General features: G+C 35.3%; 1 protein-coding gene across 2 annotated transcripts in view; it reads left to right on the top strand.

Annotated features, from left to right (window-relative positions):
* The window catches only part of LONRF2 (LON peptidase N-terminal domain and ring finger 2), a 101,837-nt gene extending 83,451 nt beyond the window's left edge, over nt 1–18,386 (top strand). For both annotated transcript variants that reach the window (XM_044670432.1, XM_044670434.1), the window contains exons 8-12: nt 1,405–1,526; nt 2,676–2,834; nt 9,556–9,718; nt 11,736–11,885; nt 18,228–18,386. In XM_044670432.1, the coding sequence (XP_044526367.1) occupies nt 1,405–1,526; nt 2,676–2,834; nt 9,556–9,718; nt 11,736–11,885; nt 18,228–18,386 (753 nt within the window). The remainder of the gene's footprint in view (nt 1–1,404; nt 1,527–2,675; nt 2,835–9,555; nt 9,719–11,735; nt 11,886–18,227) is intronic.
* The last annotated feature ends 4,263 nt before the right edge of the window (nt 18,387–22,649 follow it).

The following is a 22,649-nucleotide window of genomic DNA, read 5'->3' as shown; positions in this document are numbered from 1 at the left end:
ATGGAACTTGTGCAATACTTAACAACAAAACATTGCCATTTTAAATGTATTTGCCTTTTCTTCTGAGGTTTAGTTACAAAAATATGAGGAAGGCCAAATCTATCTTTTTATTCATTTACTTATTTTTGTTGTACAAATAACTTATTTTATTCCAAATTTTACAAAATCAAATGAAAGCATTTTTATACACAAAGAAAAAGCAGATTGTACACAAATGAAATTACCAATCTCTTGTATGCTTAATTTTCTTTTCTTCATATCTTCATAATAAATCCTATCCACCAGTATCCCAACCCCTTCCTAATCTCATCACAAAAGGTATTGCCCAGGAAACCAACATGTTAATATTAATTAAATCTTTCATGTTTTCACCTTCAGTTCACAATCTGGTATTCTTCCACTATTAATTCTGTGGCTATGTATGATATTCTCTTGGTTCTCCTCATTTCATTGTTCATTATCCTGTGTAGTTCTTTCCAAGTTTTTAAAAAATTAGCCTGCTAATCAGGCGTAGTAGTATTCCATCACAATGAAATACCACAATTTTTTTTAGCCATTCTCCAATTGATGGGTGTCCCCTCAATTTCTAATTCTTCGCCACCAAAGAGAGAGCTGCTATAAATCTTTTGGAATATATGAATTATTTTCCCTTTTCTCTGTCTTTCTTGGGATACAGGCCAGCCAGTGATATTGCTGGGCCCAAAGGTACATACAGTTTTATAATTCTCTGGATGTAGTTCCAAATTGCTCTCCATAATAAGTTTGATCAGTTCATGTCTCCACCAACAGTTTATTAGTGTTCTCATTTTTCTGTATCCCCTCCAGCATTTGTCATTTTTCCCTTTTTTAATTTTAACCACTTTGTTGAGTGTGAGATGATATATCTCAGAATTTTTGGTTTTGGTTTGCATTTCTCTAACAAGTAGTGATTTAGAGCATTTTTCATTTACCTACATCTGACTTTGGTTTCTTATCTGAAAATGGTCTGTTCATATCTTTTGCCCATCTATCAATTGGGAGATGGCTTTTTCTTGTAAATTTGATAAAGTTCTCCATATATTATAAGATATGAGACCTCATCTGGGGTGTTGTCTATAAACTATTTACTATTATAAAAACACTATTTAAAACAAAAAATACTATTCTCTATACCAGTTAAAACATCTATATAAACATAAATAAGTTTTGAAACAACTTTATATATTTGTAAGCTACTGGTTACATTTTTCTTGAGGCAACTGCACTGCCTTAAAAGTTTTTAATACTTTCCTATAGCTTTTTTTGGTACCTTAAGGCCAAGAAGCAGAAGCTTTGTTGTTGAAATGAATTAGTGTCAAATTTATTTAATTTTTTTGAATTTGACATGTGTCAATATGACTTGCTTAACAATTTATTTTATTGCAGTTTTTGGCAAGCAGAAGTTATAAAAAAACCATATTGACTGAAGAATTAATACTTCGCTATTTACCAGAAGAGTTATCTGATAGAAAAAAAGTTTATGATGATGAAATGAAGGAGTTATCAAAGTAAGTGTTGTGCATGTGTTAAAATGATTTTGTTAACCTCATAGCTTCACAAAAGTATTTTTTAGATGTTTGTAGCAAATCAAATGAGATTCTAAATTGGAGATTACTTAAGTCATCAAGAAAATCTTCTTTTAATTGTATACTCAAACTTCTTAGGTAAACTAATGCAACAGTTTATGATTTATAAAGCTGGGAAATTGTTCCTCATATCTATTAAATAAAATGGGTTTTGGAGGAAAGCCCAGATGAGTAGAGGATCACATTTCCACTAAGGGTTAGAATTCTGGCCTCACTCACTGGATCAGTTGTGAAGGGAGACTGTATTTCTTTTAATCCTTCAATATTATTTCAGTGATCAATATATACACACATTTCAGTATATAAAAATAAAAGAGATGAGAGAAACTGTGAACTGATATAATTTGTTTTTTAAGTGTATATATATTAAAACAAGGTGGTATCAAAATTACCCTGTTATTCTATGTTCCTTTCTGACTTTGTTTTCTGATGTGTTTTTAAAGTTTTTACTAATGCTCTTTTTTTGAACATTAAAAAAATTTTTTTTACTATCAACACATAGAAATCACCCCCTTTCCCCAATAGAATCCTTCCCTTGCAGTCTTATAAGTACAACCAAGCAATACAAACCAATATATTTACCTATATCTGAAAATACATATTTCACTTTCACTTTACCAAGAGTAAGAAGCAGACTTTACCATCAGTTTCTGAAGTTATCATTGGTCACTGCTTTGATCAAATTTTAGAAGCCCTTCAAAGTTGTTTTCTTCTACATTGTGTTAGTCATCTTGCAAATTATTCTCTTGGTGCTATTTCACCACTACATCATCATTTCATACTGGTCTTTATGGATTTCTCTCATCTATCATATTTATAATTTCTCATAGTATAATGATCCATTCATATAACCACACTTTGTGCTGATGACAGTCCCTAACTTGTGGGTACATATTTTATTTCCATTTGTTTGCTACAACAAAAAAAATGCTATCAGAAGTCAGATTTCATTATTTAAATGAAATATTTCTAGCTTGTATAATATTTGCCTTATGTACTCTAGTTATTCTCATACTTTCTGCATAGTTCAGCTTAGAAGAAAATAATTTAAAATTTTTCATTGTTTTACAGTTTGACTAAAGATGTTCCCATCTTTGTGTGCACCATGGCCTTTCCTACAATCCCTTGTCCACTACATGTCTTTGAACCTCGATATAGGCTTATGATAAGAAGATGCATGGAAACTGGCACCAAACGATTTGGCATGTGTTTAGCTGATGAACTTAAAGGGTAAGTTATTAGATACAAAAAAAAATTTAAGTCCCTAAGGATGAAACACATAATTTGACATATTTCTTATTTCTTTCGGTGCTTTTGCTCTGTATTCACGTTTGGAGTCAGTCATTAGTCTATTTTGTTTTGTGTGTTACCTTATTTATTGGGCAATATTATTTGAGTCTGAAGCAAGATAAGGGGGATAAGAGTTTGAGGGTGAGTCAAGGTGATAGGGATCAGAAGGACACAATGATATGATTCTATACTCTTTAATATCACCTCAGTGAAATTTAGCCTTTTGCATTGAATCCCACAGCTATCCACTGAAGTTTTATTGTATAGAAAGTTCCCCACCACCCTGGGTTAAGAGAGGAATAAAACTGATTTTTAAAATCTGAGTAGATACGTAAACATGAATTGTGGATAGATTATTATTATATTTGACATACTTATACCTAATAGCCAAAAATAGTCACGACATTTACTAAATCACTAGGACTTATTTTAAATTTTAGAGTTTGTCATTTAGAGAAATGTTTATATCAAAAGGAATTTTTGTCTCTGAGAATGTTTGCTTTGGTGCTACAGAATTAAGTTCCCTAAAAGAATATTAAACTTTGATATAATTAAATAATCAGACTGGCTTGATGAAGTACAAAGACATCATTCTTTTGCCACAAGGCCCAGTAACATCTCAAGTGCCAGATGACACGAGACAGAAAATTTTCCTCTTATGAATTTATATTACTGTTTAATTGTTCTCTTCCCCCCCCCCCCCCACTCCTTTGGTCAAGTAGTCATAGAGTCCTAAAATTCATGTCTCTTGACCATTTGTCCATTGGGGAATGGCTTGATTTCTGGTACATTTGACTTAGTTCCTTATATATTTAGGAAATTAGACCTTTGTCAGAGAATTTTGTTATAAAAATTTTCCTGCTATCTCTTGCTTGGTCTTAAATTCCTTCCTTTCCCATAGATCTGACAGGTATACTATGCTATGATTTCATTCTTTATATTTAAGTCATTTACCCATTTTGAATTTATCTTGGTATAGGGTGTAAGATGTTGATCTAAACCTAATTTTTCCATACTGTTTTCCAATTTTCCGTTATATAGTGAGTTTTTGTTCCAAAAGCTGGGATCTTTGGGTTTATCAGACATTATCTTGCTGAGGTCATTTACCCCAAGTCTATTCCATTGATCCACCCTTCTGTCTCTTAGCCAGTCCCATATTGTTTTAATGACCACTACTTTGTATTTCATTTAAGATCTGAAACTGCTAGACCCCCATCCTTCACATTTTTTTATTAGTTCCCTTGATATTCTTGACCTTTTGTTCTTCCAGATGAACTTTGTTATAGTTTTTTCTAATTCTACAAAAAAGTTTTTTGGTAGTTTTATAGGTATGGCACTGAATAAGTAAATTAGTTTAGGTGGGATTGTCATTTTTACTATATTAGCCCATCCTACTCATGAATAATTAATATTTTTCCAATTGTTTAGATCTAGCTTTATTTGTGTGAAAAGTATTCACAAACCCACCTCTTGCTTAGCTCCCCAAACAAAGTAGCTGCATTTCACTGCCACCAGTATTTTGGTTTCTTCTTCTTTCAGGATTAATAAGCCCATATTAACTGTGATTGCTAGTGAAGAAGAGCCAGATAGCTTGAAATTCTTCTTCAGTTTCTAATGTGTCTGCCAGATTCCTTCTAATCTTATATGTCTAGGTTTCTTAATAAGTGAAAACTAAGAAGTTTTCTTGGCCTATAGTTAGCAGAAATAAGGATTGCTTAGGGTTAGATAATATTATTATAATTTTGGACCAAGAAGTGATCATAAAGAGGTCATCTAGCCTCCAAATTTTATAAATGGGAAAATTCAAGTCACAAGAATTAAATGATTATTTAAGGCCACATTGATTAAGTTGCAAAGCCTGCTGCTTTATGTCCTAAATTGTTTTCTGAATCTTTGAGCTCTTTTCAGTCAGTCCACTAGTATCCTGCTGAGCACTGGGCTATCCCAGTCCCTACCTCTTACATTCTAATGGGAGAAGAAAATACATAAGTGGAAGATAAATAGTTGGGGGGAAAAGCAGCTTGGCAGCTCAGTGGATAGAGAAGTTCATCAGGCCCAGAGGTGGGAGTACCTAGTTCATATCTGGCCTCAGACACTCCTAGCCGTATGACTCTGGGCACCCCATTTGCCTCGCGTTTTTCCTTCTATCTTAGAGCTGTTAATGAGACAGAAGGTAAGAGTTTAAAAAAAAAAGTTGGAGGAGAGGAGAGTGTCCCATGTCAGGCATAAGAGAGAATGCCCCAAAGACAGCCTGGAGAGGAAGGTAGTGTGACTAGCCTGGGCCCCCACCTTACATGGATGTTCTTGGAGCAACCATCCTGAGAGAAGGAGAGGTCACAGGGGTTGGAGGTGCTTGCAGTGTATGGGGGTCATGACTGGAGGGAGGCTACAAGGAATGAGCTTGGGGGGTCTCGGCACTGTTTTGTACAAGGTTCCTGAAGTACTCCCACACACTTCGAAGAAAGCAGTCTCAAGAAGAACCAGGCCTTTTCTGTCAGCCTTATGTGGCAGTGACAAGAACACTGAAATTGAAGGGCTGGATGTGGAGTTCAAACCCAAGCCCTGTTACTTATTGCCTGTATGACCTTGTGCAAGTCATTTAGCCTTCTGGTCTTCCTTTCCTCCATGGAATGAGGGTGGAGCATGATGACCATCTGTCTTGTCCCAGCTCTGTGAATCTAGAATCTTAAGTGAACTGCTGCAATCTAAAGTTGATTTTGGTAGGATGTCTCCAGTTTAAAATTGAAACCAGGCCTTTTCACGTCATTGTGTTGTCTGACACTTGAGTTTGTTCAGATTGATTTAGGAAAGAGGTAAGGTACCATTTTTCTATAGTTCCTTGACCCATAGACATTAATTTCATTTTTTAAAAAAAGTTCTTGAAAGTACATACAAAAAAATTTAATTCATGTAGTTCCATAAAAGAAATATGCAGATTTAATGTACACACATACACTTTGTCTTTAATGGTATTAAAGAATTCTATTTGGCTTTACTAGGTTCAATTCAAGAATATCATATTGGACAACTTTACTTTGGTAGAAGCTGATTAGAATGAAACAGGAGGTAGAGATGGCATTGAAATCTTAATGTATAAGTCCTATAAAAGAATGGAGAGAAGGGACAGTATTCATACAGAATTTGAGGGCCCTCTGGTAGTTTGTGAAAAAGCCTAGAACAGATATCTCTATCAGTTATGATGGATAAAAATATAAAATATGAATTCATTAAAATTGAAACTTGGTGCAAACCCAACTTGGGAACATTAGAAAATGCACTGAAGATACTAGAAATATTTGGAAGACTTGAAATTGTCCACATTAGTATTGTAGGCTGAAGTCAAGTAGAACCTGCAGGTTACAAACCTAATGAAGACTCAGTTATCATCCCAAACAGTCAAGACCTAGAAAGGATATTTGAGACCCAACTGGAAAAAAGAACTGGCAAACAGTCAAGACTTTCCACAGATGTGTTCCTATGAGCTCTGATTCACCTGGTAGAAACTATAAAGGAGGAAACTTTATTCAAAAACTAGGAAAAACAAAGATATCTACCAATTTTGACTGCCAACTCTTTAGCTAGATTGACAAGTATATTGACCTGCTATGGAAGATGAAACCCAGAGAGAACTAGAAGCAGGCAGATCATTCAGGGCACATTGTCTACTGATGTCTTGATGACTCCTATGGGTCACAGTCCATGGCAGTCAATGAGGAGAACTAGTGCTACCATGGCAAATGAGGAGAAAAAATGATCAGTGCAACTTGAAGTGTTGATGTTTCATACACTTACATGTTTGTATATGCCTTTGGCTGTATCTAAAATGCATATAGAGCCATAGATACAAGCATGGAGCATGTATACATTTTTAAATGGGGTGAAGAGTTTCCCCAAAAGGGCAGAAAACAGGTATAAGCAAGAGGAACAGACTGGTTCAGAGTAGTGACAAATTATTATTATTATTATTTATTTTATTATTATTATTTATAGTCTCAGGCTCCAACTGTCTTTCTGTGAACATTCTAAACTCCTAACTGCCAGGGCTGCTTACAGTTGAATTTGCAAAAGCAAAGGCTTCTGTTGCAACCTGCATTACACAATGCACACACCTGTATGTGCCAAGCAGATTACATTGTCTCCAGAGTATTTATCTTCAGCAAAAATAAAAGGGAAAATATTTTCATTATATATACCAGGAGCAAATTTTAAATAATTATTGCCATCAGATAATTTAAATAATTAATGCCATTAGTGGATTAATTGATTGCAGTATAATACTTGCTAGTATGTTTCATGAATATAAAATTATGTATCAGTATGTACTTATTTGTTCTCTTAAATATGTTAAAACTTAGATTTCCCAAAGAAAGACTACTGATAATAATTATATAAGATACTTTTTAAAAATAACACATTCCTAGAAGTTTTGGAAATTTCAGTGCTTCCTGGCAGATCTTGGCAGTAATAGTTTGGGAAGTTGAATGAATTAATAATTTTAGCCACTGCTTTAGTTCTAAGGGAAAATAAAATTGAATATAGAAGAGTTGTTGCTTTTAATTCATGCATAATATAAATCCTTGGTCATGCTATACCATGCCTTTGTTGTTAGAGAAATAAAACTAAACAAGAGAAACCAAAAACTGGGGTTTTGGAAGACTTCTTTGAGCATTTGTGATAGATTGTCACTACTCTGAACCAGTCTGTTCCTCTTGCTTATACCTGTTTTCTGCCCTTTTGGGGAAACTCTTCACCCCATTTAAAAATGTATATGTGCTCCATGCTTGTATAATTGTAACCTCCATAGTCAATCCTTAACATTATTCTGTCTGCCTGTGACATCAGAGGCAGGAAATAAATCTTACTTAACTAATCCATCTCCCTTCCTATAAATCCCATGACTTGCTACAGCTGAAAAGAGAGGAGATGAGACTATAGCCATTTATTGCATTGAGTGGAAGGAATGATGGTAAACTGGTAATGTTGTACAAGCAAGGTCAGCCTCTCAACAGAACCATTACTATTTTCCTTTGTCAGCTAGCTGCCTGAAGACCATAATATCCAAGGTTCCAGTAATTTCCTTGGTTCCCCTTCCCCCAAGTTCCCATTCTGCATTTTATTTCATTTTGGGGCTTAGGTTTTCCCATATAGAGTGTATCTGTCTCTTAACATTCCCTACTTCATACAACATCTGTGCTCATTGTAGCATTTCAACATCGCCTCAGTCTAATAAAATCCATTTATTGTTTTACCCTTTTCCCTGCTAGAGTAGTGGAAAAACTTTATAAAGTTCCTAAACTTCTAGAACAGATTGGATCTGTGTCACATGTTAGCCTTTAAGTACTCCAAGTACTTTCTTTGGCTAATGTCAAGCAATCAAAGAATTAGAAATTCTAGAATGATGAGGCTGTTGCCCATTCACTTATTTTAGGAATTTGTAATTTTATCAGTGTGAACAAGCCTTCTATTGATGCAGATCACAATGCCTCTGTAACTTAGTAGGTGGGTTTTGAAAATTTGTATTCTAGTCAAAACACTCTGGTCATCTTTGACTAATTTGATGTGATAAGTTTCTCTAAACTTAACAAGGCTGATGAACAGATAGCCCATCCTTGAAACTTTTCTTGTTTAGTAGGACTTACCAAAACTTATCCTTTACTAGAATCCAGAGATGCTTCCACACCATGATGAGTCAGATTAACTGAATAAGGATTTATTAAGCTCTGCTATTTGCCAGGGGAGCTAAGTGGTACAGTGGATATCATGCTAGGCCTGGAATCAGGAAGATCAGAGTTCAAATCTGGCCTCAGATACTTCCTAACTGTTTGAGCCTGGGCAAGTCACTATGTTTGACTTGGTTTCCTTATCTATAAAATGAACTAGAGAAGGAAATGGCAAGCCTTGCTAGTATCTTTGCCAAGAAAAACCCAACAGAAAAACAATGTGCCAGTCACTCAGGATATAAAAGGATATTAAAAAAAGGCAAAAGACAGTTCTGGCTATCAGGAAGTTCAAATGGGGGAAACAACATGCAAACAGCTATTTACAGACAAAATACATACACAGGATAAATTTGATGAAACACTAAAGGAATACTTGAGTAGATTGGGGTTTTTTGCCCCTATAGGTAAGGAAATATGAAGCTGAGCAATTTCAAATGTATTTTCTTATTGGAACAATGCTTTCATATGTGGTTAAATTTCATTTAAGAAACCTGAAAATCTTGCTTGGTGTGTGTGGTCTGCATATATATGACAGGAACAATAACCATTAGTGTTACAGAGGTTCTTGGAGAAACCGTAACGCTTGACTTTTCCTGCACCCTTTTCATCTGTCTAAACATCTTGTTTGAATTGATGATGCATCTTTATCTCTGGCTCTTCTGACTATAGTTGTCTTATTTACTTTTAACTTTCTAGGAGAATTTGGTAAACATCTGAGTGCTACCCTCAGATAACATTTCTGTCCCTTTGAATATAGATAGCATGTGTTTCCTAGAGGTATATATGCTCCTAGCCCTGGAGGGAAGGAGATAATTTTTTTCCCTTCAATGATTCCGTAACCAATGGAACTCTTCCCAAAAGACCAGAAAATCAATTGATATCATCCATTCTTCCAAATGATATGTTTTTTCCTATCCACCCATTCCCAATTATCATTCTAGGTTTGCTGATTATGGATGCATGTTGGAAATTAGAGATGTCAGATTTTTTCCTGATGGAAGTTCAGTTGTTGATACAGTTGGCATTAGTCGCTTCAGGGTTTTAAGCCATGGTCTGAGAGATGGGTATAACACTGCAAACATTGAATATCTTGAAGATAAAAAGGTAATGTATTATTTAACCTATATAGGTCTATATACTAAACAAAAATTCATATACTGTTTTCCTCTTAGAGATTAACTGTTTTGCAAACTTTTAAAATTCTTATTGATATTAGCCACTTAAATACATGTTCAACTAAATTATTTAAATTCTTCACTAATGTCAACTGGCTCTATTTACTCTAGGTGAGTAGAAATAAATGGAAGAGGTGTTTTACGATAAAATAGTTAATTCACTGCCTCTATAGAAGGTATACATTTATAGATTTGCAGAGTGAGCCAAACTTGTATCTGAAGTACAGCTTTTGTTTAGTTTGAAATACTCTTACTACACTGAGCATCAGACACAGTTGCCTTTAAATACAATGACCAATACAATTTCCAGTGTCAGATATTTAAAGACTTGGATCATCTGCTTCTTCTAGACTAGGCATGCCTTCCACCAGTTGATGAGGTATTGAGAGTTCCTCATGAGCTCTGAACTTTTGAAGAACACTGGAAATTTAATGGAATTGTTGTATGTTTATTTTTAGCTCCTTATTGCAATTTTAAATGTATGTTAGGTGATGTTTGGCATTAGTTTTTTTTGGCCCACAATTGGAAATTTGCAAGTCATAGAATTTAACCATCAGAATCTTTGTTCTTAACACTGCATTTGGCTTTAGGTATACATGATAATTATCTGTGGCTCATGACAATCAAATCACATCTAAGGACACTTCCTTCCACAGAGTACTACATAATTAGTAGTAGCAACATCTGGTCCGACTGACTCTAGATTTCTAACTTTGGGATTGATGACTAAACACTGTTCAGTGTGGAAGAGATCGGATCAGGTCTTCTATATTTCCTGTGCTTATAAGTACCTCAGATGATTAAAGACCTTAAACTCTTTTTAGGTCAGTAGTTCTCCGAGGTACTTCTGTCAAAAGATAATTTTAATTAAGATTGTGTTTAAGTATCCATAGTCCTTAAAAAGTAGATCTTTTCTTGCAGCTTAAAAAAATGTAAACATGTTGATTAAACAAAACAAACAGAGTATTATTGCATTTCTGAAGTATTCTTCAATTTATAAAATTCCATGTAATCAAAGATTGCTAGAATTTAGGGAAACCTTGTAGATCACCTAATTAGTGGCAGAGCTGGTAGCTCTCTCCTGACTTTCTAGTTCTTTTTCCACTCTGGCATTACTCCTTTAAGTTGGATCTTTTTCAGTATTTATAAGACTTTTTAGATCATTAGTTTCTTGAGGAATGATTGAGAGACAGAAAAACTCAAAGGTAAAGTCTTAACAGTCATTTTCAAATGAACATTAATCATAAAATGAATGCGTTTTCTGGCAAGGAATATATGATTCAGACAGATTCTGTGATTATGTAGAAGATAGAATTAGTGGAAAGAATAATGTACTTGGTGTCCAAAGACTGGGATTTTCATATTCTAGTTCTGATACTTAACAAGTGAGACAAGCAACAGCACCCTTTTGAACCCCAGCTTTTTCATTGGTTAAACGGGAATAAAAGTACCAACCTCATGCTGTTGTGAGGATCAAACAACATCATTTATATGAGAGGTTATTCACATAATATAAAAGTTGGAAAGTGCCCCATACCTATAGGGGGAGACATTCCAAGATCTGCTGTGGAGACCTGAAACCAAGGATATAAACAAATACCTGCTGACTCCATATGTATGTGTTCTTTCTCCCTGCTTCTGCCCCTTGGCTAGGTGTTCTTCAGCCTCCCTCCACCCCAACACCCCCCAAAAAAAAACCTAAAAAAGAAAATGAAAGCAGAAGGGACCACTGCAGGTGGGGGGGTGGGCACGGATGGACCTCCTTTGCATCACGGTTAACTTGGGTAACTGGAACCATGGATAAGTGGGTTTTATTTTATTAGTGCTACGTTGGTTTTGTAGGTTTTAAGAATGAGTTAATGATCTCATGATCATATTTTACATATGTTTATAATGTTTTAATATAGTATATGAATTGATTATGTATTCTCTTGTTCATGGATTAGGTGGAGGGACCAGATTATGAAGAACTTGTCCATCTTCATGATTCCGTATATGATCAAGCTGTTTCCTGGTTCACTTCTCTTAAGGAGAACATGAAAGCACAAATTTTAAATCATTTTGGGTCAATGCCAAGCAAGGTATCTGAGCCACAGGTATGTATTTCTTTGTTCTTTTTTTTTTTTTTTTTTTTTTTGCCATATTCTGTGCTTACATGGGAAAATAAGTTTTCCAATGCAGAATTTAGTTGCATTTGACAGAAATAACCTGTTGACTACTTATGACTGTCACCAATTATATCACACATTTTAAAGTTTAAAAAAGCATCTAGTACAATGTCTTAATATTTATATTAGACATTGTCCTGTTGAGGCAGAAAGCAATACAAAGAACTTTTCTTTCATTTAAAAGGATTATTTTGATTAAGTTAACTACATTAGCGAATTAATGACTAGAAACTTTGTACTTTGGCATATCATTGAAATCCAATCATCAATAAAAAGTAAATCTCTTCTGTATAATAGTGCCTTATGTAGCATAGGCTCTAAATAAATATTTTTTGGAAGAATGATGAGATTCTAAAATCCTGTAACAGTTCTTACTAAATCAGAAATATTGTTTTCCTTTTGTAATAATATTCTATCTATTATGAGTCAGTGTTGACTTTCCTTAGTATTCTCTGGAAATTCTTCCTATGTTACTGATTCTCTAAATGATGCCTTTTAATAGGTTTGACATTTGTGAAATTTTTATAATAGAATATAATTTCTTCCATATACGGTGAGAGATCTGGTTCAGAGCCAAGATAGAGAACATAGTTCCTACTCAGCTGCTCACTTCCTTCTATTTGCCCAGCATAACCCTCAACCTTGAACTGTGGAACTAGTTCATTTGTAATAGCTCCTACTACTTGGGTATATATCCCAGCCTGGTATTGGGAAAGGAAGATGATTAAATTCAGGTTTGAATAACTGGCTTCCCTAAAAACTTTTCATAGAATACTTGTTTATTAGCCCAAATTAATTATTAAAAATTTATTCTTTGAAAATTTTTATTATTTATTTTTAACATTTTTTCCTTTTTAAAATTTAACTTCCAAATTCTCTCCCTCTCCCTCTGGTGCCTCCCCTAAGAAGGCCAAGCAAAATGATATCAATTAATTATACCTGTGAAATCATATAAATTCATTCCTGTATTAGCCTATCACCAAAATAAAAGGGGAAAAAATAAATCTAGAAACTTATACTTCAATTTGTTCTTGGAGTTCACGAGTTCTCTCTTGAGGTAGAGAGCATTTTTTCACTATAAGCAATTTGGAATTGTCTCAGATTAATGATGTATTCATCAGAATAGCCAAGTCTTTCACATTTGATCATCATTATAACTTTGCTTGTAATATCGTGCACAGTGATCTAGTTCTTCTCAGTTCACTTTACATTCAGGTATATAAGTTTTGCCATATTTTTTCTGAAACCACACCCCACTACAATATCTTTGCCATGAAAATCCCAAATATAGGGACATGAAGGGTCAGATATGACCAAAACAACTCAACATCAAGAACAAGATAGGTTATTTTTAATAATCTGTACTCAACTTAGTGTGTTCTTCCCTCTTTGAATCAGTTCTAGTGAGAGTGAAGTTCAAGCACTGTTTGCCACCCACTTCCATTTCCCCCTCCACTATAAAGAAACTTCCTAGCAAGCTTCTTTTATGTGAGAAAAATTTCCCCATTCTACCTCTCCCATCCCCCATCTCTCCCTCATTGTGTGTGTGTGTGTGTGTGTGTGTGTGTAGTTATCCCAACATAATTGACTTACACTAATGCCCTTTGACTCTGTAGACACCTTCTAACTGTCTTAATGATAAAGTTCTTAGGAGTTAAATATATCCTCTTTATATTAAAATGTAAACACTTAGACTTTAACAAGTCTCTTATGATTACTCTTTCATGTTTACCTCATTTTGCTTCACTTGAGTCATATGTGTGATTGTCAGATATTCTGTTCTTAACATCAGGAATGCTTCAAAGTCCTCTATTTGATTAAATATTCATTTTTCCCCATGAAAAATAATATCCTAGGTCCTTGTCTTCCAAAATATCATATTATAAAACCTCCACTCCTTTATTATGTTAAATCTTGTATGATAATCCTGGTTGTGATTCTAAGATGTTTGAATAGTTTCTTTTTGGCTACTTAGAATATTTCCTTCTTGACCTAGGAGCTCTGGAATTTAACTGTGATATTCCTGGAAGTTTTCCCTTTGGGATCCTTTTCAGGAAGTGATCTTTGGATTCTTTACATTTCTGTTTTATCCTTTGGATCAAGAATATCAGGAAAGTTTTCCTTGATAATTTCTTGAAATAAAGATGTCTAGGGACTCTTTTGATCATGACTTTTAAGTAGTCCAGTAATTCTTAAATTATCTCTCCTCAATCTACTTTCCAGATTAGTTGTTTCTCCAGTAAGATATTTTACATTTTCTTCTATTTTTTCATTCTTTTGATTTTGTTTGATTGTTTCTTGATGCCTTATGAAAGCATTAGCTTCCATTTGTCCAATCTTAATTTTTAAGTGAGTTTTTGTACCTTTTTTTTTCCATTTAGCTAATTTTGTTTTTAAGGAATGTTTTTCTTCAGTGAATTTTTGTGTCTCCTTTACTATTAGGCCAGTTCTGTTTTTTAAGATGTTATTTGGAATGGGTAAAAGATGAAATGACTGAGGAAACAAAAGTTTAAGCTTCTGAGCATATTGACATACTAAAATAGTATGTACCAATTGCATAACAAGTCAGGACCAGGCCTCTTCAGCTTTGGCACTGGACCCTGAATACAAGAGGGATACAGATTTTCATGCTTCAAATAAGACCAATTAATTAAAAGAAAACAACAGGGTACAAACTAAGATACAAAACTAGCCAATCTGATTTCTGATTTGAAGAAAGATTAGGGTCTGAAGCTGGAAGAAGGAGAGCAGATAGGTACAGTTCTCTGAATTGAGAAAAAAGTGATGTCCCTTTCCTCCTAAGTAACTATTCAATCAAAGGAACATAGAAACAATAACTGATTGACCAGTACAGGGCCAATTTTCAGACAAGACATGGGTTATTTAAGTTGTAGAATTGTGAGGAAACTCCTTGCCTCAATCTTCAAACATGATTGAGTTTCTGGTCAGTATAACCTGGGTCCTTAGTTAAGGGTCTCTAAACAACAGGTAGAGGTGGTCTAGTTTTCCAGCCATGTAGAGCTGAGTTCAAACAATGAATAAAATTTTCTCACAGTTTCTGTAACTGAATAACATTTTCTCACAAGACAGAAATTGGAACTAGAGCTATAATTCAGTAGAAAGGGAACTGAGCTAGATTCAGAATTGAGTCAGAAGATGGCATCAGTGTGATTCACTCAGTTTCCACAATTCTCTCGCATTTTCTTGGTTATTATTTTTGGGCCTCATTAAGCTGCTGATTCTTTTTTCACAATTTTCTTGTATCACTCTCATTTTTTTCCCATTTTTTCTTATATTTTTCTTATCTCTTTCTTTAACTCTTCCAGAAATTCTTCTTAGGCTTGGGTCCAATTGGCATTTTTCTTTGAGTCTTTGTGGCTATTTTCACATTGTTGATTTTCTCCAAAGATTATGTCTTGGTCTTCTCTGCCACCACAGTAGTGTTTTGTGGTCAAGTTCTTTCTGCTTATTTTCCCAGCCTATTTCTTGATTTTCGACATTTATGTTGAAGTTGTACTTTGCTCCTCAGGGGCTGGAGGAGGCATTGTCACTAGCTTCAGGTTTTTTCATGCTGTAGTTTTCAGAGGTAGTCCTGGCATTCTGCAAGTTTAGGGTGTTTCCGTGGTGGTGTTATCTTGGGAGAGGTGTGATTTCTTGATCTGGTCTTTAACCCAGGAAGGGCCCCTATTCCCCTGTAGCTACAAGTGCTAAGGCTCCTGTTGGCCCATGGAACTGTGACCAGGGCCCATGCTTTCTGGTGACCAATCTCAAATGCTCTTCTCTGCTAAGAAACTGGATCTCAGAACTCTATTACTCTATCAGTAATAGAGTTACCAGTCAGTGCCAACTGTACCCAGTGCCAACAAAGGATCCCCAGTTATCTCTTTCTGACCAGAATGTCCATATTCCCCTTAATGTCTCTGGGCTAAGAGCTCCCAAAGCTGCTGCTGGGCACAGTGAGGAGACTAAAGCCACCATGTGGCCTTGCTCCCCAGTGTCATACACATCTCTTGCCAGCCTTCTAAATTGCTTAATCTGGAAAAATGTTTCACTAACCTTTTGTTGGCTTTGCCACACCAAAATTTAATTTGAGGAGATTATTAAAAGTTGTTTGAAAGGAAATATTAGAAGAATTCAGCTGGGTGACTGCCTAGACTCCATCATCTTGGCTTGCAACCCTAAATTAATTTCTAATTAACAGTGGGAAAATGATTTTGGAACTGGGGGGAGGAGCCTTCCCCTGAATGCACCCTGGGAAGGTGGTAGCAAAGGAGTTTATGGTGCTGTGCTCCCCTCCAGTAGACTGGTAAAACCTGAGGAGAGGAGAATATGGCACAGATTATCCCTATCCCTCCCATACTGTCTTGAATGTCTCTCCTTCTGGAGTGAATCTTCATTACTTTACTCCTTGATCTTGACAAGCCTACCCCCACCCCATCAGGTGCTTTCTCTGTTGAAGAAAGGATTATCCACAAACCCCCAAATAAAACCCAAGACTCAAACTGTTCCACCCATTCTTTGGCTCTCAGTGACAGTAGGTTATTCCCAGTGAAGAAGGAAAATAGCTGTTGGACCTTAAGTTAAATCTAACTTAGTGTCCTAGTTCTCTGTACTTGGGGCAGGGCCACATATCAAGTGGGACTCTTGGACTAGTGTTCTACAGGCTGCCTCTGAAGAGAAAATAGCCCAGGTCTGCTACCTGGGATTTTTAGATAGCCTCCTTCTCTGCCTAATCCAACTACTTTGTTCTTTTTCACCCTTCACAGACTGAAATCAATTACAGATTATAGTCATCTTTAGTCAAAATCTTTAGTAGAGATATTTGAAGCAGAGTTTTTCCCTATGATTGACTGTTCCCTTTCTTATCCTAGTTATATTGATTTTGAAAGGGCACAAGTTTTCCAATTTCATGTCATCAAAATTATCTATTTTATATCTTACAATTTGCCTCAGATCTTTTGTGCACCTTCTCTGTGCCAGGAATTGTGTTACCAAAAACAACTCCTTTTCTCAAGGAGCTTGTAGTATAATGGGGGAGACAGCATGCAAACAGCTATGTACAAAAAGGGGTGTGTGTGTGTGTGTACACACATATGTATGTATATTACACAAAACACACACATAGATATGTCTTATTAATAGAACTAATAAATATATCATAAGTTATAGCTAATCTTACTCAAATCCACTAACATTAAAAGTGTGTTTGAGAAAGGTTCTTTATAGGGGATTTTAGCTGACACTTGAAGCCAGGAGTCAGATGAGGAAGGAGAGAATTTTAGGTATTTGAAACAACCACTGAAAATGTTATAGATAGAGTATCCTCTGTGAGATGGAGCAAAGTGGCCAGTGTCCCTGGATCAGAGACTGAGTGGAGGGGCGGAGGCAAGGTTTGAGAAACCTGAAAAGGTGAGAACGTGTCTGGTTATGAAGGTCTTTAAAAGCCAAACAGAAGATATTGTTTGTGATCCTGGAAATTATTGAATGGTGGGGTAACATGGTCAGACCTGTACTTTAGGAAGATCAGTCTGAAGCTGAGTGAATGCAGGATGGACTAGTAAAATGCAGAGATGACTGAATTTCTACTTGAGATTCCTGGCAGGAATCTTAGTAAAATAGGATAAAGTGAGCTCTAGAGCCAGCTGATTGATATAATTTTTTCCTAGAAGGAAATCATTAAAAAAAAATATCTCTATGATCCAGTGATACTGGCCTCCCTGCCTATTCTTTGAGCATTTTCCAAATGAGCATTTTCACTGGCTATATCTCTTTTTGGGAAGGCTCTCTCCTCATCTCAGCCTCCTGGCTTTCAGGCTTCCCACAGAAAGCTTTTCTCAATCTCTCTTAATGCTTATACTTTCCTTGCATTGATTGTTTCCATTTTATACTGTATATATCTCATTTGTACATGACAATTGGCATGTTTTCTTCCCTGGGAAGGAGTTCCCCAGACTGGGAACTCCTTGAGAGCAGACACTGTCTTTTTACTTTCTACTTTCTACTTTCTTTGTATCTCTAGCACAGTGCCTGGCACATAAATAAATGTTGACTGACTGACTCATTGTGTAACAGCCACTATTTCTAGATAAGTGACTGCCCAAAGGTAAACTGAATTTTGAAGACAAGATGAAGTAAGAACCTAGCCTACAATGAAGGGTGAACCCATTTGTAATAAGCAAGAGGCTGGTTTGAGAGGAGTAGTGGGAGTGATACCAGCATTTGTTTCTAAATAGTAATTCTTATTTCTTTTGTCTTTTTTTCCTTCTTCAGAGTAATCCTAGTGGTCCAGCATGGTATTGGTGGCTCCTGGCTGTGTTGCCATTAGAAAACCGGGCTCAGCTTGCTATACTTGGTATGACATCCCTTAAAGATCGTCTAATTGCCATCAGGCGTGTATTAATATTTGTAACACGTAAAAGACCCAGATGACAAGGGCTAATTTATAAACAGACAGAGGACAAATTGAGATTTCTGTCTCTCAAGATTGTTGGAAACCCTTATGCTTTTAAGTGTCAAGCACAGGTGAATAGCCATCCATTTTGGTGTGTGAGACACACTAATTATAGGGTAACAAAATGGACAATTTACCAAACTTTGAACCCTACTCAGAAGTGAAAACACTGTGCCTGCCATCCTGGTGGAACCTGAGCCTCTATAATGTAATTCTACAATTATAATGGAGTTCATAGATGTGGAAAACAATTTAAGAAAACCTCTTCATAGTAAATGCTTCTAGCCTGCAATACACTGTGCTCAAAGCACTGGAACACCACAAGTGGCTTATGTGCAGTTTGAATTTGACAGGGAAAAAGAATTCCCTTGACAGTAAAATCTCTTGATAAATTAGGTGTATTTGCCAGAGGGAAAAAAATTTCATATGGAAGTAGTTTTCCCAGAGCTCATTGCTAATACACAACATCGCCACCCTTTTTTGTGTTTACGAAATATTCTTGTCTGTGAAGTTGAGTAGTCAAGGCATTGTCCAATGAAAGCTATGTAATGTCTACATAAGTGATAGCTACTAAATAGAGCTGTATTTGGTAGCCTGTAGTAGTCCCTAGTGTTGTAATTTGCATGTTGTCATCAAATGAATGTCAAAATACATCTGAAAGAGGTGTACTTTGAAAATAGAAAAACCTAAAAGTAATGTATCTCGTCAGAAGAGCTAGCTATACGGTAAGGAATCATCAAGACCAAGGAAGTTCACTACATTTATAGGGATGTCAAATGTGCAGCCTATAGGCTGAAGCTGGCCCACTGAACATTTAAAAAATATAAATAACCTTGTCTTATTAATTCAATGAATAATGTGTGTTTTGTGAAATACTAGTCTAGGCCACCATTATTTTCATAAGCAGAAAGTTAGCCATCAACAGATTTGAGTTTGGCACCCCTCCACTACTACATGAAGAGATGTTAAAGCTGCTACAAATAGTTTTCTGTTTCCATTCAGATGCAAGGAAAGTTTGTGATTGTGTGTGATTAGTGTGGGTGTGTAAGCATTCCGCAAAGTTCCCTATAACACCAGCTTACAACTCTTAACCCTTGTTTTTAGAAGCTGATATCCGACAATGATCAGAACAGGTGTTATCTATTAGAGAAGGATGCCTGTATGTGCCAACCTAATACATATTATGTTTGGAACAGTGTTGGTTAAAAAGGACTATTTAACCTGTACTGGTTACTGTTCTGATTGACATATCAGTTGGTGCATGTGGACAGATTCTTGGTCCATGATACTGATGTTCTCCATATGAAAGAAGGCATGGACTTTATGTAAATGAAAGGCAAATCTCACTTCAAGTTTTGTTATCCTCATTCAATGTATATGGTATTTGGTTTTTAAAAAATATATTTCATAATACCAAATGTTTCTGGTTTGTCACTCCGTTAATCAGATCATTAGGAATTTAATAAAATGACAGTATTACTTTAGTTCAAGTTGTATGGGTTTCCGATACATAAAACTACTTCTACAAGCAGAAGTTCGGGAATGGGATAAATTTGATCTTTCCAAGAGACATGAAGGGTTCCTGTGCCATGTAATACTTTTAAGAAAAGGAATTTTGAAAATATTAATGATCAAATGTTTAAAGTGCCTCACTTGCTTATTTTGAATTTCTTATCTCAGTACAGATGTAGTTTAAAATCAGTTTTGCCCAAATCAGTTCTAAAACATTGCATCAATAAAAACATTTAACAACTGTAATAGTATTCAACTTTTTTGGGCATTGAAGTCTTTGATCTTCTAACAAAAACAAGTTGGCTGATGTTTCAGAAAGCTTTTATTATATGTGTTTCATAAAAATTAGCAATATGCACTGAATATTCTGTATCTTTATGAAAAATTTTCTATCTTAATTCAGAATATTTGCAATTATTATTGACATTTTTAGGCATATAATTATTGTCGGTGGCATAATTACTCTGGTAACCTTTTTGAAAATTTAAGTTTTCTTGTAGTCAGTAATAAAAGGGTTATCTGTATCAGTGCTCTTTCCATTAATGTTTAAAATCTATCATTGTGTCCTCTGCACTGTTGAAATGTAGCTCGCAGTTCTCAGAGAAAGACCTCTCTGGATGAGTTAACATTGTTATCTTTTTTCTCTCTTTCATTTATTTCTATTTGAATCTTGCCAAATCTATGAATTCTGTCTTCCTTCTCTAATTCTTTAAAAGTTGGTACATGCTATACAACAATGCTGCTGCACATCAGAGCAACACACATTTTTGCTACCAAAGGAAATAGATGATGATCGTAGGACCCTGTTGAAAGTTCACAATTTTAGACCTGTCCCTTATACTAAGTCTAACATTCACCAGCAGCTGAGTATTTGATTATGAGTCCTAGATGATAGGAGACTTGCTAGAAAGCCAAATTTATGTTTGTCTCCATAATTATTTGAAGGAACCCCTCAAGTTAAAAACAAAAGAAAAAATATCAAACTTCTATTTGCGCAAATTCTATCCAAAACTTGGGAGTGTTAAAAAAGTTTGAGAAAATCTTAATTCTAACTAGATCAAACCTGCTTACTAATATTACAGACACCACAATTCTTAAGGACTTCCTTAAAAATTAGTGTTACTGGTTATTTGAAACCAGGGTCTTCCAGTTTCATTTTGAAGTGAGTATTCTTAAACAGTATTGTTTTAATCCTATCGGCTTACCAACTCCTGCCCTTTCTTCCTTTTTAGCGAGCATTTTTAACTTGTACTAAATTTAATAATAATAATAATAATAATAATAATACCAATTCTTAAGGGCAATTTTTCTTCCCTGAGTACAGCTAAGCTCTCTGTTATTTAACAACCTTTAAGCTGGAACTAACAGTATATGGTAATAGCAGAAGAGCACTTGTCTTTGGAACCAGAGGACCCGAGTCAGATTCCATCATCAATTTTTGTGTGACCTTGCCCAGTCACTTAACCTTGATGTGCCTCATCTTCTTCATCTGTAAAATGAAGGAAGCTGCAATGGCTACTAAGACTCTCTCCAGTTCTCCCTGTCTAACCATATGAGCCCGTTTCTGTCTAAGGTTGCAAAAATACATGGTAAAAATGGACCCCAGCTGCAATGTCATGAAAGTTTACAATATGACATTACCACATCAAAGCAGAGTCACTTTTACTTCAAAATAAGATACCCACAATTTTCTTTCCTAGAGCAGAAGTTAGACTTTTTGGCAGTTGTAAATAATGAAAAGATGGAATGTTGAGACCTGTGTCAGCAGCCCCAAGGTAAGATTCTTTTACTGTGTAAAAAATGGGACAATGTTTACCCATTTTTAGAATTAATAAGTGCTAAAATCAGTATGTTTTACAGTGAATAAACCATTTAGGAACTGGAGATTAAATATATGTGAGAGCTATCCATTTTGAAAAGTCCTTTTAGAGGGAATGTCTGAATCAAATTTCGGTGTTACTTTATTATGTTAAAAGTCTTTGGAATGTAATTACCATAGTAGTAGCTGTAAGTCAAAGCACACTATTCTTTAAAATTGCCAGATAACAGAGAGTTTACTGTAATATTTTTACATTTCCCTATTGAAGTACTTCCGTGTTTCTAACTCTTCTAATCTTTTCTGTTGTCTTTTCTAAACCATTCAAGTTAGGGTAATTTCTACCAATTCAAAATTTATATTCAAAAAGTACATACTAATTTACTTAGCTATCAAATAAAGGTAGAACCTAAATAGATTTACATAGTAACTTTCTAGAAAGAGGAATTTGGGCTAGAAATAAGACAAAAAGGCAGTCTAGGAAGTTTGAAACAGAAAATATGGGTAATAGCTATTTCTTCAGTGCTCATGGTGTAGTTTTTCCTAAATGGGAGTCTCTTCTCCCATCAAATAACATAGGAGTCACAGATAGGCAGTGGCAGCTGATGAATTCTCTGGTCATCATTCTCTACTAAATGGCGTAACCATGTTTTTTGGATAAGTTCTTTTCCTGTTGCCTATTAAAACCTAATTCAGAGACATACAGTCATGAGTAGGTGAAGTGGGAGCATTTCTCATTTTGAGCCATCCATACAGGTAGAAAACACTGAACCTTGAAATGTTACTGATTCTCGCCTCCTTTTCTTCCTGGTGCTAGATAGTTAATCCTAAACAGTATGCTTTTAATTCTTAGGAAAGGACCAACTGAAGTACTTAGAAAAAGTTTAAATACTAAAAAGTGTTGACCCACGCC

The sequence above is a fragment of the Gracilinanus agilis genome, chromosome 3, assembly GCF_016433145.1.
Source record: "Gracilinanus agilis isolate LMUSP501 chromosome 3, AgileGrace, whole genome shotgun sequence".
Lineage (NCBI taxonomy): Eukaryota > Metazoa > Chordata > Mammalia > Didelphimorphia > Didelphidae > Gracilinanus > Gracilinanus agilis.
This window is presented reverse-complemented; position numbering and strand designations above follow the sequence as displayed.